Source organism: Molossus molossus, unplaced genomic scaffold (assembly GCF_014108415.1).
Source record: "Molossus molossus isolate mMolMol1 unplaced genomic scaffold, mMolMol1.p scaffold_m16_p_8, whole genome shotgun sequence".
Taxonomy (NCBI): Eukaryota; Metazoa; Chordata; class Mammalia; order Chiroptera; family Molossidae; genus Molossus; species Molossus molossus.
The window spans coordinates 54104965-54124211 of NW_023425402.1; the positions used below are offsets into that span (position 1 = coordinate 54104965).

The following is a 19247-nucleotide window of genomic DNA, read 5'->3' on the forward strand; positions in this document are numbered from 1 at the left end:
GGGGAAGAAGTAGGGCTGTGTTTGAGTGGCAGAGGACCTCATTGAGAAGGTGACATTTGGGCTTGATGTAGGTGACATTGCTTACTTGACATTCTCCCTCTACTTCAGTTTCTAAAGTACTATACTTTCCTAGATTCTTCTCCCTCTCTGGTTTTCCCATCACTATCTAGTAGTAAATGCTAACATTTCCTCAAAGATCCAGCTCAGTTTCTCACCTCATAGCTTCAAGGCCTCCTGGGTGATCTCAGCCAGCATTATCACCTCAACTCCTTTCCCAACATGTGCATGACTTCAGCTGGTTCCTCCAGCTCCAGGCCTTTATTTCCTACTGCCAACTAGACACATCCAAATGGAAATCTACATACACCTGAAGTTAATCATCTCCAAGTCAAGAATTCATTATTGCCTACTTTCAGACTTCCACCCGTACAAAAACTAACCATGCTTCTCTAAATTTCCAATCTTGGTTAATGGTGTTACCCTCTAATCAATGACATTGAAGTCAATCTCAGCTTCTCTTTCTGCTACTATTAATTCCACAGCCAGAAAGAACCATCTTTGTCTTCAACTCTGCTTTATTATCACCTCATTCCCACTCTTTCCTCCTATAGGTGATTGTCCACATTGTGCCAGAAAAGAAAAAAAGAAAGAAAACATGTCTAAGCAGGTTATTCTCCTACTTAGAAATCTCTGTGGGAAGCCTGATGCCTGCAGGAGTATCTCCAAATTCCTCAGACTGACATCTCAAACTCTCCAAAATCCAGCACTAGTGTATTCCCTCCGCTGTATCTCAGATGCTCCAGCATCATCAGATCCACCCTTCCCCCAGTCCCTGCCTTTGGCAAATCAGTCCCTCTGCCTAGGATGCCCTTCCTCCCTACTCTATTTCAAGCTTCCTCTTCAAGGCTCTGCTCAAACAACACCTCAAAGGCCTCTGATTCTTCCCCAGGCCTCTGGCCACTCAGCCTCCAGGCCCCCACAGCACTGTCTATTAATCTGTATGGTCATTATATCTATCTTTAGACCAGTCTTTATGCCTCTACTGGACTTCCAGCTCCTTGAGAGTAGGATCTGACTCAACCTTGTCTCCATTGCCTGCATTGACAACTCATTCACAGAAATAAAGGGGCAGTGGAAGTCTAAGACCTGCCTTCATGGAGAACCTGTCAGTTTGATACATCAATGTAAACACACACACACATCACAGCACACTATAACACTCCTTTATGGACTTGTTGCCTGGAAAGACTCTTATATCCTAAATCCTCCTCTTCCCAACTCTTTTCAAAGTCACTGGCCAGCTGCCTTCTGTCTACAACTTTTCAGCCCTTCCACATCACCCAGTGCCTACTATTTCCTAAACCCTGCTAGTAATCTTTCATTAAAAGATGCTGTCACTGTGGAATCCTCTAAGACTGACAGAGGAAACCTCTGCTTCTTTCAGTGAACATCACTCCAAAAACTGAACTCACCTCTTGCAGCAGGCTGTGCCCCACCCCTGAATATTTATGTCTGTATGTTACAGATATATCTGCTTTGTCTATTTTGGTGGATCCTGAATTTTGGAGGGCAGTAGCCTCGTGCATGAATCCTTCTGCGTCTCTTCCAGTGTGCTGCATTTCCCAGATGCTTACAAATTTGGAAAAAATAAAAGAGGGACTCTTGTGGCTGATTTTCTATGCCCTGTTTCCTGCGATCCCCTCTCTTCTCCATCTCTCTGCACTTCTGGCTGGGCATCTGTAACTTCTGTCCCCCTCAGCCCAATTTGTCCCAGTGTCCCACAGGGCTCTTCATTCAACTCTGTTTCTATCTCCCCAGACCCTGGATGGTTTTATCTTTGTGGTGGCCCCAGATGGAAAAATCATGTATATCTCGGAGACAGCCTCAGTCCACCTGGGTCTTTCTCAGGTAAGTGAGTGGTCCACACCTCTGACCTTAAGTGTTTACAACCAGAGCTGGAGGTAACAGGTGAAGGTTGGGAGGGCTGTCCCAAAGGTTTAATATGTGCATTTCTGAGACTGGAGACATCTCAGCTGATAGGAAGGTTGGATCTCTCCCTTTCTCCATTTCCGTTATCCTTTAGCTTCCACTCCAAGCCCAAACAATGACTACCTTTTTGAGTCCTTACCAGAGGTCAAATAACACGGGAGATGGGTTACATACTTATGTTACGATGACTTCAGAATATTGCCAGGGAGCTACTACTGTTATTTCCTTTCATAGATAAGGAAACTGAGGTTTAGATATGCTGCCATAGCAGAACTGGAATTAGAGCTTAGAGCCGACTCTAGAGTTCTGGCTCCTGTCCTCACAAGCCTGTGGACCCCCTGGCCCAATCTTCCAGTTCCTCCATGTGACATCTACCACTCCGAGACGGTAATACCCTCCTCTTTACAGGTAGAACTGACCGGGAATAGCATTTACGAATACATCCACCCCGCGGACCACGACGAGATGACAGCGGTTCTCACGGCCCATCAGCCCTACCACTCCCACTTTGTCCAAGGTAAGGCAGAGGTGTGCCTGCGACAGTGGGGCCCATCGCAGTGCGCTTGCGGTTTCCCCCCAGTTAGCCTTGCAGGGACCGCGGCGACCGCCGCGTGCCTCACGTCCTGCGCCTCCCTCCGCTCTTCTCTCCCAGAGTACGAGATCGAGCGCTCCTTCTTCCTGAGGATGAAGTGCGTCTTGGCCAAGAGGAACGCGGGCCTCACCTGCGGCGGCTACAAGGTGCGTGGCTGGGAGGGAAGATCCCTGCCTCCTGGCGGCTGCCGCCATTTAGCCAGGTGTAGGCGAAGGGAGTAGGAAAACAGGCACCAGAGGCCTGGGAGGGACTTTCCTGTGCCCAGGGCCGCCCGGGAGGGCGTTCCCCGCAAGTGTCAACGAGCCGCCGTAGGAGGCGCATCACGAGGGTCATTGAACTTGGTGAACACATGGAACTACGTTTGAAGACAGTCTCACTGGGTCCGGATACTGCCCAGCCAATGGGGCTCTTAAATCTGGGACCCACATTGGGTCTTAGGGATGTGTCAAGCCTCTGAAACTGTCGGTCGCTCCTGTGGAATCGTAGCGTTTACCCAGGGCGTCAGATTCTGACCCCCAGAGAGGTTAAGAACCAGAGCTTTAGGTCAAATCCGTGGTTCTCCTGTTTAATGAGATTAAACGTGCAGGTTCCAGGGCGCCGCTCCGAGATTCAGGTGCATTAAGATTGGCAGGGCCCAAGCCTGTGCATTTTTACAAGTCCCCAGGTAAGTTCAGTGAGGCAGTACAGTCATTTTCTTGAAACACCTTGGGGCCCCAGTAACTTTGGACAATTGAAAGGGGGTGGGGGGCACGTGGCCCACAGGGCGTGTGTGGCCTAGTTGAGTCTCCAGGTTTTAATCCCTTCCCCACCTTTTTAGGTAATTTCCTGACTAAGTGGCTGAGTCTCGCTGCTCTGTCACCTTTATGCGCAGGTCATTCATTGCAGCGGCTACCTGAAGATCCGTCAGTACAGCCTGGACATGTCCCCCTTCGACGGCTGCTACCAGAATGTGGGCCTGGTGGCCGTGGGCCACTCGCTGCCTCCCAGTGCCGTCACGGAGATCAAGCTGCACAGCAACATGTTCATGTTCCGCGCCAGCCTGGACATGAAGCTCATCTTCCTGGACTCCAGGTAGGTGGCAGGTAGGAGGATGGAGAAGGTGAAGAATCACTGCTAGCAGGAGGGCGGCCCTGCTCAGTGGCTGAGAGCTCCATCTTGATCTAAGGGCCCATTTTGCAGATTAGGTGACTATATGGGTCCTGCAAAGTGAGGGTGGGCACCCAGGTCTCAGGTGGCTGCTAGGGGTGGGGCACACCCCCAACACCCCGCACTCACCCTGAGGGGATTGCTCTCCGCAGAGTGGCCGAGCTGACAGGGTATGAACCTCAGGACCTGATTGAGAAGACCCTGTACCACCACGTGCACGGCTGCGACACCTTCCATCTGCGCTGCGCCCACCACCTGCGTAAGGCGCCCCCCTGCGGCAGCCACACAACCCCGGCGAGTCCCCCGAGTAGGAGTGGGGAGGAGGGAGGGCATGATTTAAGCCCCAGCCAACAGAGACCTGGGAGCCCTGATGGCGGCTGCTCCAGCAATGGGCCCCACCTTGTTGCTCTAACATCTGCGGGACATCACCGGGCGAAGGGAACATTTCTGAGTTTCTTGGAGAAAGTACCCGTGGGAGGGGTTTTAACCTCCTATTGATATGCGGTCTCCCTCTCCCCTCAAACCTCACAAAGGTGGGAGGAAAAACCGAGACTTGCCCACTTGGCTCAGACACCCCGATCCGTATCACTCCCTTGGCTTTTGATATTGCTTTGCTTTGAGCTTAATCTCCCCCCACAGAGAGTGTGAGCTGCCCAGACCCTACCTTAGACGGTTAGAAAATCGAATGGGTGGTGGTGGAATTACCCAACTTTAAGTGTTCCCCTCTTTGCTAATCTTGAGGGACCGAAGACTCGAAGCCAATTAACATGATAACCGGTGCGCTTGGGAAGGGGCGTGTTGTCTGCTGCCTCTCCCTCCTGCCTGAAGCGCACTTTACTTAGGACTCGCTGGGGACCCAGACTCTCGCTACCAGGGTTGCATTTGGGGCCGGTCAGGAGCTGGCTCGTTCACCAGCCTCTGCCTTCCGTCTCTCCATCAGTGCTGGTGAAGGGACAGGTGACCACCAAGTACTACAGGTTCCTGGCGAAGCACGGCGGCTGGGTGTGGGTGCAGAGCTATGCGACCATCGTGCACAACAGTCGCTCGTCCAGGCCACACTGTATCGTCAGCGTCAACTATGTCCTTACGTGAGTGCAAATCTGGGACCCCTTCTCCCACTTCAGGTGACCATGGTCTCCATGAGTGTGCATGTGGTGGGCACCGCCGGCTCGTGTGAGACTGGGATCTCCTGGGGACGCCGGTTTTAACTCGAGTGCTGCCTGCGTTGGGAGGCGGCAGCTTGGGCACTTTCATCTTTATGAAGAGGATTCTTTCGTTATATTCTGGAGAAAGATTTAGGAGTTTTTCCATCCACAGTCCATATTTGATTTCTACTCTCTCTTTTAACCTTTTAAACGAACTCTGCATTAAATAAAACTTAATGTGGCCGAAAGAAAAAAAGCGAGAGAGAGAGAGAGAGAGAGAGAGAGAGAGAGAGAGAGAGAGGAAAGGGTCCGTACGGAGCCATTTATGGATAACGAACAGGACATCTGTTTCACTTTTTCAAATCTGGGTTTGAAGTTCTTAATTTTAACCAGAGTCTCCAATCAAAGTTAAGAGTTCTGAGAGAGTGATTTTCCTCCTGAACCACAAAGGGGGTGTAAGTGACCGAGAGGGTCTGACTTTAACCTCCATAAAGCAAAGGGATGCGAGCTAATGCTGCAAGTCTTGGCCGGAGCCCAGGCCCCAGCCGTTGAATAACAGCGTCACTGGGTGAGGAGCCCGCCCCACAGTGCGACCTGCGGGTGCTGCCGGCTCGCAGGCCCCGGCAGCCGCATTTGAGCCTCATTCTTTCTAGAAACAATACTCTCGTGTGGCTCTGCAGGCGTTGATCACATGGTCTGGTGGGAGGCTGGGGAAGAAAGCACGTTCTGTATAATGTTTGTGAAAACCAAAAGGTTGAAGCCTTTATGAAGAACCCTTTTGTGTGCGCAGTTGCCATTCCTTTTTTTTTTTTTGGTGGAGGTTGTGATTTTAGGGGACCTTAGGAGTTATTTACTTTGGAAGAGTCTACACACCAGGCACTTAGTAGAAATACTAGTTTGACATTAGGTTAAAGGGTGCTTTTTGGAATCAGACTATACTATAGGATAGGTGATAAGGGCTGGATCCATTCCACGTTATTTAAATTGACAAATTAAAAATGTAGTAGTTGGAAATATTATGCTATTATGCTTGGCAATAAGACTATTTACTTTGTGCCTTGCTTAATAAGAAAATTTAATTCAATCGACTTAGAAAATGAATTTAGTTTAGATAAGAATTCAGTACTCGAGAATAATGACTGGTTACTAAGAAGAATCATTAAACTTTTTTTTTTTTCATTTTAGTAAACAGTGCTAAAATAAATACTTTTAGGTTTTTGTAATAACCCAAAGACTGTGTATTTTAATTCAGAGCAGAAAACATAGCAATATTGTGGGTATCATGAAACAAAAATTACCTATTTTATGAATGTAGTTTTTCATATTATTAAAATAAACATAAGAGAAAATGGCAAATCATAATTCATAAAATAAGCCACTCTGTGAAGCATAAGTATTAAAGAGTGAAAAATTATGTCTGCTTACCATGGAAAGGAAATGGACATTCTCTAAGAAGGTGCTTTGTATGTCTGAGACATCATAAGCATTATACTTACACTCTGTTCTCTGGTGGGTGCCTGTGGTTAGCAATCATTTTTTATCAAACAGCAGGGTATACAGTCACACAGACCCATATAAATGATCAGAATGCAAGTTAGACCTCCCAATGGGTAAACTTAATTTATGTTTTGGAGTCATTTTGAAATATTCTGTTTTGTTTTCCATTGCATGCATGTATTTTCTTCTGTTAACTCTGTCATTCTTCACTTAACGCACTTCTTCAGAGCTGCAGGATTAGGCTACCAACTTTACATCAGATTAAAAAGATGTAATGAGGATAAATGATTTACAGAAGGAAAAATAGCATTGCCCACGTTTTTCTGGATGTTCTGTGCCTCTAAATGAAAATAGAAATAAACACAGAAGCACACAAGATGAAAAGCTGAAATGGATTACCCTTTTATGAGGCACAGCTCCAAATCTTTGTATAAAAATTCTAAGGGCAATTTTTATAGCTGCAAATGTGGAAACTGCCTTAGATAAAATGTCATCAAGTGGCTCTGTGTGTGTTGACAGGATTTTCATAATGAACAGGTTGCAGTTTGTTTGGTGTATATATCACACATCTGGCTGGAAGTTACTAATTTACATTGTCTTAACAAATTAAATAGATGACTATTGATTCTCTATGGTAGCAGTGAACTACCACATACATTTGTTTTCAGGGCTAGTTTTCTATGAAGCCTGAAAATGATAAGTGAATTCTTTCCAACTACACTACCTCAAACAATGTACTTAAAGAACCACAAGTCCCCCCACCCCAAATAATTTGACAGGCCAGATGTTTTCCAAATTTAGACATTTAATAGCATACATTTTGAAGAGATTTTCATGTCATGAAAGTAGAGAGAATTTTAAATAAGCATTTGTCAAATGAAGGTGTGACATTTTGGTGGAAGCCACATTTGTAAGAAGTTCATTTTTGTTATTCCTGATGGTAAATTTATTATTATTATTTTTTATTGTTGACAGTATTACAGATGTCCTGCTTTTCTCTGCTTTACCCCTCCACACAGCCCCTGCCCTACCTGGCCTTCACCACATTGTTGTCTGTGTCCATAGGCTAGGCATATATACATTAACATATGCCCAGAAAAATTAGTCATCATTATCTAACAAAATGAATACTGAATAGAAATATGTAGTATCCTCATTATAATCAGCAGCTACAGCCGCGAATATAGGAATTTTAGGGGTAGGTGGTGTATGTATGCCCTGATGTTTTACTGGCTTTTGCATGACCACCGTACAGAATCTTGGTATTCTGAAATTCTGGAGAAGAGAGTGACAGAACACTATAATTACATTTTAAAAATTCTCTTAATTTTTGTCTGGGTCCATGAGTTTCCCTGAGGCTTCTATAGCCCTTCATTAAAACTTAATCCCCCACCCCCACCAAACCAACTACCACCCTAAACCTATTAAAAACCCCAAACCAAAAGCTGTCCAGTTCATGATTTTCTATAAGACAAACATACCCTGTTTTATGTGCCATGTTAAAAAGAAATCTCTCTTACAAATTGTAGTGCTTACAGGCTTTAAAATAAGTGTTAAGTATGATAGGCCCTGCTGCCTAAATATTTTCTAGAAGAGTATCTAGTAACAGTGAATGTTGGGGAAAGTCCAGAAAAGTATAGAGAAGAAGCATACTGTGTATTTTCTTGAATTCATATTTCCTTGAGTTTATTTAATTAGTAGTATTAATTATTAGTAGCCAGTTTGGATAGAAAATATTAGTACTTAGTGTGAAGAAAATTGAAAATGTAGATCATCCAATAAACTACAAAAAGGAATTTCTAGAAAAATGAAAAGCCTTGATTCTCTTTGTGTTCTTAAACTTTATATTTTAAAAATAAAACTTTAAAAAATCTACTTTTACGGATATACCACTAAGGTGTAAAAACCCTATTTTAAAATATTTTAAAACAAATTTTTCAAACATACAAAAAGTTGAAAGAATACTATAATAAGTACATACATTAAACTAGATTTGCTTTATATATGTTTCTACTTTTTTTTCTTTAATCCTCACCTGAGGACATTTTTCCACCTTTTGTTCAGATAGAGTGGGAGGGAGTGAGAGAAAGAGAGAGTGGAAGAGAGAAAGAAACATCAATGTGAGAGAGACACACTGAGTGGCCGCCACCCGCATGACACAATCAGGGCTGGGGACAAACTGCAACGGAGGTTAATGCCCTTAGCAGGAGCTGAACCCAGGTCTCTCTGGACCACAGGCTGATGCTCTAACTGCTGAGCCAAACCGGCCAGGGCTATTTATCTACTTATATGTGTCTATTTGTATTTGCATTTTTTTCCTCCATAGAATCATTCCAAAGTAAGCTATTCTTAAATAATATTCTCCCACACAGTCCCTGTACCATTTATGAGGGCCCATTTAAAATGTTCAAAATTACTGTGTAGAAGGTTGAGAGCTAGTTTATTGATGTCATTAAAAATAATCTGCCACTGAAATTCATCAAGTACTCACTGATGTATGACCTCAGTTGGGCTGATTGATAGACAGTCTTTTGCAAGGGGTCTTTTCTAGTGATAGAATATGCTAAATGTCAGTGTTTTTTAAACCAGACTCCTAATGAGAATTGTAAACTAATATAATTTTGATATTTTGCCGCAAAAGTAAAAGAGAGAAGATTTCAAGAGTGATTTGGTAATTTTGGAATCAGATTTAATATCTTCGACCATTTTTTGGTTGGTAAAGACTTCTCTGCTTGTTTATTTTTTCAGTTTAGAATGGAAAACAGCTATAGTGAAGAAAAATCTCACATACTGATTTAGAGTGATTCACTGATCACAGAGAAGGAAGTAATTTTCTGTGTTAAAATTTATATTTTAGTGTTACAAAGAGCAGAATAGAGACAATTTACATTAGTGGTCTATGTAATATTTTCTATCTACTAAATGACCCTTTTGAATTTCAAAAGTTAGGGCAAATGTTAAAGGAGACATATTTTCTTCATATAAAAGGAAAAAAACAAAACAAAACAAAAAAACAGCCCAGCCTGTGTGGCTCAGTGGATTGAGCCTTGTCCCATGGACTAAGAGGCCCTGGTTGGATTCCTGGTCAGAGTATATGTCCTGGTTGCAGGCTCAATCCCCAGTAGGGGGCGTGCGGGAGGCAGCAGATTGATGTTTCACTCTCACATCAATGTTTCTATCTCTTCCTTCCTTTCTCTCTAAAAAAAATCAATAAAAATATATTTTAAAAAACTGTTAAAAAAGAAAAAACAAAACAAAGGTCTCTACATTGTAATTATTTCAGGTCCCATAATTTTTGTTCTTCTTTGCACAAAACCATTGGAGTTTTCCCAATTGAAAGGATTTAAGTATTAATATATTCTGTGAATATAAAACCTTACATATCCTCATCATGATGCAGGAAACATTAAAATATGCTCATATTAGTTTGCTCTTTCAAGTATAATAGTGCTGAGCTAATTTAAAATTTAAAATTAATTTACCCAGTGACATTATTGTTATTACTACTAGGACATTTTAGAAAATCTTTTTAAAAAACTTGACCAGTAATATGTATAATTGCAGAAATAGATTTTATTTTCCTGCCCTGGCTGGTTTGGCGCAGCGGTTAGAGCATTGGCCTGCAGTCCCAAGAGAGCCGGTTCGGTTCCTGCTAAGGGCATGTACCTCGGTTGCAGTTTGTCCCCTGCCCTGGTTGGGTCGTGCGGGTGGCAGCTACTCGATGTGTCCCTTTCACATCAATGTTTCTCTCTCTCTTTCTCTCTTTCCCTTCCACTATATCTGAACAAAAAAAATGGAAAAATGTCTTCGGGTAAGGATAAAAAAAAACAAACATTTTATTTTCCTGGTTAGCAAAATCACTCATTTATATCATAAATAATGCAAATAAAGCATCTTTTGACTTCACAAGATAAAGCAAAATATAAAATAATTTAGTCTCATGACTTGAATCTATGGAGCTCATGTTGCATAGATTTAATTTTTGATCATTAAAAATATTAATCATAAACTAATATATACCCATAAATTAGATTTGATCCTTAATTGTGTTTGATCTTTATTATGATAATATTGAACATCAAAGCTGTAGTTGTCCTTTTCAAATGTAACTGACTCATTATAGAAACAAATTAAAGACACATTTGTATTAATAGTAATTAATAACAACCAAAATTATTCATAGTAATTAATAGTAATTTTATCACTACCAAGCGCTTTATTAAAAGAAAGAACTGGGAGATTTAGTCTGTTTTACAGGACATAATACTAGTACTCATTTAAATAATCTTATTTCCATATACTTTCTTTTTACCTTTTTTTGGGGGGGTACCATAAAACAACTTTTAATACATTTATTTTTTCAGATTTTATTTTATTTTTTTATGGCTTATCAAATCAGGTTTTTTTTTTCCCATCACCATTTATCCCCTCTATCCCTTCTTCTACTTCCGCCCACCCCTCCACCATCACCACACTATTGTCCATGTCCATGAGTTCTCTCTCTTTTTCTCTCCCCCCTTTTTTTTTTCCTTAGGAAGGGAGAGGGAGAATAATAGACACATTAATGAGAGAGAAATATCGATAAGCTGCCTCTTGCACACCCCTCACAGGGGATCAAGCCCAAAATGTGGGCATGTGCCCTGACTGGAAGTCAAACTGGTGACCTCTTGGTGCATGGGTTCATGCTCAACCACTGAGCCACACCAGCCAGGCTCTTTTTTTCTTTTTTGCTCATTCACTTACACTTTTTAAAATCAAAATGATCTGTATTTAGTTTTGAATTCATTATTTGTGTTCAAACTTTATACTTTTTTTTTTTTTTTTTTACAAATGCCAATACATTTATTATCTAATTTGCTCCTTTGACAGCTCTGTAGGGTGTTTGGGCAGGGATCACATTTCCCATTTTCTACGTCAGGAAACTGAGGTCAGATATGCCTAGTAATTCGTGAAGCCAGGATTAAAGCCTAAGGTGTCAACTCCCATTGTATCAGGAGATTCTCTGTCTGGAGGTGGGAGTCAAGGATGGATGTAGGGGAGAAAATGTCTGGGAGAGAGGGATGGATTTAAATGATGAAGGCATGTAGGGCTCAGCCCACCTAACTCTGGATAGGTTTTCCTCTGATCTCATAATGAAAGATAAAAAGCTGCCTCTGCGTTGCTGCTTCTCAAGTATATACAGATATTAACAATTTAATGGTTTAAATTTAGCTAAGCTGTTTTCTCAGTGATATTCAATTGGGAATCATTCTTTTTCCCCCTTATATCTCACTAAGGACATTTTCATTTTGTAAGGAAAAATGTGGCCTGCAGAAATTTTAGTTTTTTACTGAATTGCTTGCTTTCAGATAACACAGACACACTATTGCTAATAATTTTATTTTTGCAACTAGATTCAATACTTTATGTTCTTTTTAAATAAAAGGGTTAAAATAAATGTCAGTGGATTGGCAAACCATGCCATCTATTTGTCAGATGAGGCACAAATTACCTCCTGTGGCAGTGGGTTATTTCCTAGGTGATTTGTGCATCTGTGTGTGGGGGTGGGATGCAGAATTGGACCCTTTCTGCTTTTGCTGGAGAATGGCAGGAAAGGTTTGTCCCCTGGGGAGTCTCTTCTGGGCCTGAGAATAGAGAGCTTCCTCGCATGCTCTGGGCAGGTGTGTCATACTCTGGCCCTTTGGCAAGGTTATTACTCGGCTGCTTTCCTGTCTCCAGGCCTCTCTGGACTTCACTTCTTCCTTCGTTGTTGTGCTCCCTTGGAGGGCACCGACTCACGGGACTTCTCCTTTAGTTCCGGGTGAGGCCACTTGGTGCATGCTAAATGACCCGCCTGATCACTCATCTCTGGCTTTCTCTTAGCCCAGCTGTTGGAAGAGAAAGGCTTCTGATCTTTGAGTTACATCATGGAAAATCATGGATCATTACCTTATTTGAAGGCAGGGGTCCATACGTGTTATTGTGCCTGGATGGACAAATTCCAATGTGGCTTTCCTTGAAGTCCAGTGAAAGCATGTTTTTGTCTTATGACTTAGTCTATTCATGGGGCAAACACTTTCTTATGTTTGGTACAGGTGTGTGTGTGTGTGTGTGTGTGTGTGTGTGTGTACATTGTGGATTATGCCTATCTTGATAATTGAGTAAAAGACAGCTACTTCTTTCTTCTTATCCAGTGCTTTCCTCTCTGTTTTCTGTTCTCATTGGCTTGTGACATCTTCCCAGATGAGCAGGTGGTGAAAGAAAATTCTTTTGGGTTGAAGTGCTGGTGTTTGCGCTTAAGCGGAAAGGATTGGTTGTAGAAAGGATTTGTTGGAGTTTAGATGAAACCCGGAAATACCTGAGTGCCTATCAATGGAGGAATTTAACATTCTGCCTAGTCTGAAGGAGTAACTTCTCTCTACCTTTCTCTGCCTCAGGCATTCCGAGGTCCAGGGAGGTGGCAGGGGAGAGAGGTAGTTCATGGTGATGGCAGGGCTGGGGCGGGGGTGGGGGGCAGCGACTGAGGAGGGAACTTACTTTTGTGGGGTATTGACAACATTTAGGGTCTGGCTGAGTCTGGGCCATCTGTTTGCCATCTGTGACTTTTACTCTGGGAAGTTATACTGCAGTAGGATCAAGATTTTGTTTTTATGAAACCCCACTGTATCATGCAAAGAAACCCTGAAGGAAAAGGAGATGGATCTGGGTTTGAATATGCTTTGCTGTATAATAGCTGTTTGACTTTGAGCATAGCTCTACTCCTTGGACCCTCATTTTTCCCATCTGTGAAATGGGGACATTTGTGTCCAATTTTTAAGGATTAAGGGGGATTACATGAGATAATGTATATGTAGCACAGTACCTGGCAGAAAGCAAGTGCTCGAAACATCTTAACTGTTAGCGCTCACCAATTATGTGATGTCAACTGAAATACTTTGGAAGGGACAAACGATTCCTTCTTTTACTTAAATGCCTAAATCCTCAAACCCACAAACCCACAAATTTAAATGTTTATTTTCTCCCTCTTTCTCAGTCCCTCAATGCACACACCTGCAAGCACTATGCTTTATGTGTGTTGTGGTTTATGAAATTGGGTTAAACTCAGCCTGTTTTTCACTGCTGTTATTGTATAGGGTAAAACAACAGTTCTCAACCTGTGGGTGCAACCCTTTTGGGGGTCGAATGACCTTTCACAGGGGTAGCCTGAGACCATCAGAAAACCAAGACACCTCTATCTGTCTCCAGGCGGGTCCACCCACATGCAGATACGCCCACATACAACATGAGGAACTGTATTAAAGGGTCTCAGCATTAGGAAGGTTGAGAACCACTGGAAAAGGAACTGAGATTTCTTTTGGGAGGGAGGTAAACCAGCCTTTACCAAATGCCTGGTGCTTTCCAGGGGAAATGAAGGTTCTAAGAAACTAAGCTTCTGTCAAATTTCTAAGGTTAATTTAGTTGGAATCAGTGTTTTGTCAACTTTACCAATATCAGTAATTATAACATAAAGTGAATAGAATTTGCAACACTGGTATTTCTTAATGGTGTTGAGTGGAGCCTTGTGTGTTTCCCTGTTCCTCTGCATTGGCTGAGTATGGCTACATCCCCAGTGTTTCACAGAGTATGCAGATTGCAGTGATTTATTGCATGAATACATGAAGCAGAAGACTTGGCATCTCTCCAGTAGTTTATAATTTAGTTGGCAAAATAGAAGTGTTCCATTTAAATATTTAAAGACCCAGATTTGCACAGTTAGAAATGATAAGGTACATTTGCGCTATTTGTTGAGGGCACAAAATTTAAAGGAGCTTGAAGTGATAGTGGAGCTACCAGGGAAGGAGTAGAATTTCAGGGAAGCAGAAGTAGGGTCTTTTGAGATGGAACAGTAACATACATATTTGTCCCATTGTTCTTTCCCCATCAATATTCCTTGGAACACAATTATCACTCTTCAAATTAGATTTAACAGCCCTTGTCTCTGCTCTTGTCTAAGCTGCTTTTTCTTTCCTTCCTTACCTTAAATTTTTTTTGTTGGGACTGAACAAGTTTCATCAGGATTGGAAACTATTTTTCCTAGGGCTGTTACCTTTCCTAATTTAGTACTGGTATATCTTCAGCACGTTCACCCAACTTTAGGAATAAATTAGTATTTTTAGCATCTAGGCACAGAACACAGTATTTGAAGTTTTAAGGGATGTCAGGATTCTGAACCGAATGTACAAATCTATTGACAGGAATGTACAGTGATACCACAGGTGTAATGTTTGTATTCTTAAAATTATTTGTAGAAAGCAAATGTGAGGTATACATTAGGACCAGATTGGAGTTGAAGGAAGTGCAAAGTACAGGTACAGCTGGTTCCAGATTTGCAGGACAAGAAAGTCTCCCCGTGCTGTGTTTGACATCGGAATCCTACTGTTATTAGAGTATGATGCAGTCTCGGCTTCTTAGTGAGATGTTTGAAACTCTGATTAACACAGGGCGATATTACAAGATATTTGAAAAATGTGTTATGAAATGAGATCTCACTACATTTTATTAGGCAACCTAGCCTATTAGTTAAGAGCTTGGGTTCTGGGTCTATTGCCTATTCAAATTCTATTGCTGCCACTCACTGGCTCTGTGACTGTGAGAAAATTGCTTAACTTTTCTATCTATTTCTATTTTTTTTTTAATCCCTGAAAGGCAGGTAAATATAACATCTACCTCATAGAGTCAGGGGGAACATTAAATCTGATGGTGTTTAGGGATCTTGGCACTGTGCCCAACACAAAATAACATCAAATAAATGTGAATTATTAGGGTGGTTATTTCAGTGAAGCTAAATAAAATAATTTTTCACTTGCCAATAAACACAACATTCATTGTCTGTGAGTCTTTGGACTGAAGGAAGGAATGTATAAGCCTTAGGAAGGCAGAGGGTTGCCCTTGAACAGGAAAATCAGCAATGATGCTGCTGCATTGGAAAGGATTGTTAGATCCTTCTTCAGTTGGTTAGGACTGGTAGGTCTTTCAGTATTCATAAATAGTTTGTTGAGCTCCTATCATGTGTCAGGACATGTGTGGTAAATTCTGGGGGCATCCAAATGAATAAGAAAGTGTCTGCAGGAAAAACACAAGGGTGAGTTGAATCCTTGCTTGATTTCCCTGTAGGCTTGCTCAGGACTGAGATTTCTTCCTGGAGGTAAGAGTTTCTATCCGCAATTAGAGAGAAGAGGGAGTGAAGTGGCTTGGCACTGCCCCCATCACCCTTGGGGAATAAGCTTGCAGATGTGGTCAGACTCCCCTCTTATTAGATAGTGGGGATGGAGTGGAGGCAGTGGGAGGAGCTGAGCCCCTGGGTGTGTGTGCATCTGTGGGTGTGTGTGTGTCGAGGAAGATCATCATTGGCAGCAAAGTACCTGGAGTCCAACTTTAACGCTCACAAGCATTGTCAGGAAAAGGTCCTGTGCACCGTATTACTTCAGCCCGAGAGGGCACTGTGCTTGAGTGATGGTAAGGTGATTTTTTTTTTTTCTGCTTTCAGTGGGATTTTAAAATATTTCAGGGGTTGACTTCTAACAGGATTATGAATCTCAGCAAATTTTTAAATTGAAAAATCACTCTAGATTCAAAAGTCTTTGTGGATTTATTACATTTTTTAAATGTTGCTAATTATTTTAAGCTTTTTACTTTTTATTTTGTCATAAGGAGCTCCCAGGCATTGTCACTATGCCCTGGAGAGACTGCAAGAGGATTGTCAGTTCCATGCTGAAGGAGGGATGGGAAGACGCTCTGCACGTTGCCATACTTAGGTTGGGGAGTGAGAAGGACTCACATTTGAAGGGTTGCTACATTGTGCCAGAGGCTCAGCAAGTCCAAGAGACTTAGCCAATACAGCGCAGCTAATGAGTGGGCATACCAACACAGAGCCTGGACTTTCGTACCCATACTCTCTCTAAGCTGGTAGCATTGTACTGGGGTGAATTACATGAAATTACCAGTTCTGTATATTAAAATAGTCCAATATTGGTCATTTCATATGATTCCACCAAATATTTAAGAAGTAATGTGACATTTTGCAGAGATTTTGCAAAGGTCTATAGATAGTTTACTGTCTTGTCCAGTATGGGGTCTCCACAGGTGACTCAGTGGCTTCACAGTTCAGATGTACTTAGAATCTAGTCAGGGGGCATGTAGTACGCTTACCCCAGGCCCAGCCTTATCTCTTCTTCACCAGTTTAGTCATCAACAGTTATGACATTTTCACAAAACAGCAATCGGTAAGCACCATGCATAAAATGTTATTTTATTCAGGATATTTAATATTTTACCTGGATTCAAATGGGAGCTGCTGTTTTACTGAAAGATCTTTTCCCTTTGATTGATTGCTAAATGGATAGAGCCAGTGAAAGGATCTTTTTTTTCTCGGGGATTTCTTGTTCAAACAGAATTTGTTGTATCCACATCAGTAAAGCCGTGCTAATATGGGCTGCTGGCCAGATTGTGAAAACAGCCTCATTATATTGAACTGGATGTCATAATGGTATCCATTAAGGTGGGATTCTCTCTGTTTGTACTTTTAAATCCAAGTCCCTTGCCACTTTTTACATCTCTCAGAGAACAGCAACATTCTCTGGTAATGCAGTCTGAGAATGTGCTGCTTCTCACCTCCTCCTACTGAAAACCATTACAAAAAACAGAATCCTTGGTTCTGAGCATTTTCAGGGGTTGGCGGCTTGCTGCTGCTCTCCAGCCATTCATTTCACTCTCTGTGCTAGTGATGACTGTAATGTGTTCTGGTTGCTGAAGGTAAGAACCCACAAGATTGACTTCTTTCAACACTCCCGTTAATTGATACTGGTTTCCTAATATCCGACAGGAAAAGAGCAGCTTTTTTTTCAGAACTCACCAAATGCAACAAAAGGCTTTTCATTTTAATTTTGATAAGCTGTTAAGAGACTAATATTGTTGGAAGTCACAGTATTTCCATTAGCTGTTGAAATCTTACTACAGCCCCAGCGAAGTGGAGTATTTGTTGTGCTGGATTTGGGTAATGGACACCTGCAGGGTCATAGCACAGGAATGCTGGAAGGCCGAAGCCCAGGAGAAGGGCAGAGTGGGTGTCAATTTTATTCCTCCAATTAGAGCAGTTAAAAAATAGCAAAGGGCAGGGTAGCATTTTATTGTGAGGGCTAATTGAAAACCAGAGGGAAATATTTAGAGATGCTACATGGCATTTTACATTATCATCTCTTCTCTTTTTGTGTCTCTTCTCTGTCAACTCAATAGGACCTTCATTATAAACAAATTTCTGTCATTAGAATCAGCTTAATTTCTATTGCTGTAATTAAAAAGACGATAAGAAATGTTGCAGAGTGTATTTCTCTCTATGGTAAATAGGATCGTTCTTGCATTTGCTCAGCAAGTATTTCTCCAGTGCCTTCTCTGTGCCAGGGCTGTGGTGTGACCAAGACAGACAAGATCCCTTCCCTCGCAGAGCATAAATTTTAGTGGGAAGAAATAGATAGTACTTATAAACAAATATATCACATAGTGTTAGGGAATGAAAAGAAAAAAAGTAAGCAGTACAAAGAGATGGAAGTGGTTAGGGAAGACCTCAAAGATTCCTGAATGAAGGGAGGGAAGGAGCTATGCTGAGACCTGCAAGGAGAACATTCCCAGCAGTGGGAAGCAAGTGCAAAGGCCCTGAGGTATAAACCAGCTTGGCAAGTTGATGAACAGAGAAGGTTACTGCAGCTGGAGCAAAGAAAGGCAGGTGAAGTATGGAAGGTGATGATGTTAGCATAGGGAGTCAGGCAATGTCTTGAAGATTTTGGGAAGCCATTGGAGAGTTCTGAGCAAAGGCATGGCATGAAATGATTTAAGCTATGAAAACATTATTCTGGCTGGTGTGAAGAATAGGCTTTGCAGAGGGTAGAGGGCAGAGGCCTGGAAACCAGTTGGGAAATTATTGTAACTGCCTAGGTAAGAGAAGATAATGGCTTGAAAGAGGGAGGTAATGAAAGGTCAGATTGAGGACAAGTTTTGAAGAAAGACAGTTGGGGTTTGCAGAAGGATTAGCTATGAGTTGTGAAAAATGAGGACTCAATAATAGCACCTAGGTTTCTAGCTTGAGCAATTTAGGTGATTGGTTGGAAGGAACAGATTTGTAGATAGGTGCAGTAATTAAGAATGTTTAATTTGAGATGCCTGTCTTTTATCAGAGTGGACGGTTCAGGTAGATGGCTGGATCTGGGTGTCTGTGGAGGAGGGAGGTCTGGGCTGGAGCTTGGGGGGTCATCAGTTTATGGAATGTAAAGCCAGTAGAATGGATGAGATCATTAGAGAGTGGGTGTTATTAGATAAGCAGCCTGAAGACCAAGCCCTGAGCTGTCCAGTGTTATGGGGTCTGTAAAATAGGAGGTGCCCAAAAGGAGGTTGGGAGGAAACAAGCAGTTTGAGTGAGAATGGGAGTAGTTTGGTGAAGGTATTCCGTGAGGTCAGGTGGTGTGAATTTTGTCTTTGGAATGGTTCTCTCCCTTTTCAGTGGTTTCCCCTCTCTTCTGTGGTGCCCTTCCACCAGATTCCTTTAGTTTTTCTCATCCCAGCTAGCAACTGCTCTAGTTCTCAAAGTATGGTCTCCTGATTGGCAGCATCAGCATCACCTGTGGTGGTCAGCTTGTTAAAAATGAAACCTGTGGGTTCCACCCTAAACTTACAAATGAGAAACTCAGGGGTGGAGCCCAGCAAGCTGTGTTTTAATTAACTTTTCAGATGCTTCTGGTGCATGCTGAAGTTGGAGAATCACTGATCTAGGAAAAAGAACTGTTAAAATGAATCAATAAAAACATAACAGATGGGGCTTACTATATTATTCCTTTCTGAGCCATCTGTTTAAAGCCAAAGAAAGAAATATC

At 42.2% G+C, this 19247-nt stretch overlaps 1 protein-coding gene across 1 annotated transcript in view; it reads left to right on the forward strand.

The window, feature by feature from the left end:
* The window catches only part of SIM1 (SIM bHLH transcription factor 1), a 72918-nt gene that overhangs the window by 12936 nt on the left and 40735 nt on the right, over positions 1-19247 (forward strand). Inside the window, exons 4-9 of the mRNA XM_036249001.1 lie at positions 1819-1908; positions 2398-2506; positions 2642-2727; positions 3453-3652; positions 3880-3986; positions 4668-4815. Coding sequence (XP_036104894.1) covers positions 1819-1908; positions 2398-2506; positions 2642-2727; positions 3453-3652; positions 3880-3986; positions 4668-4815 — 740 coding nt within the window. The remainder of the gene's footprint in view (positions 1-1818; positions 1909-2397; positions 2507-2641; positions 2728-3452; positions 3653-3879; positions 3987-4667; positions 4816-19247) is intronic.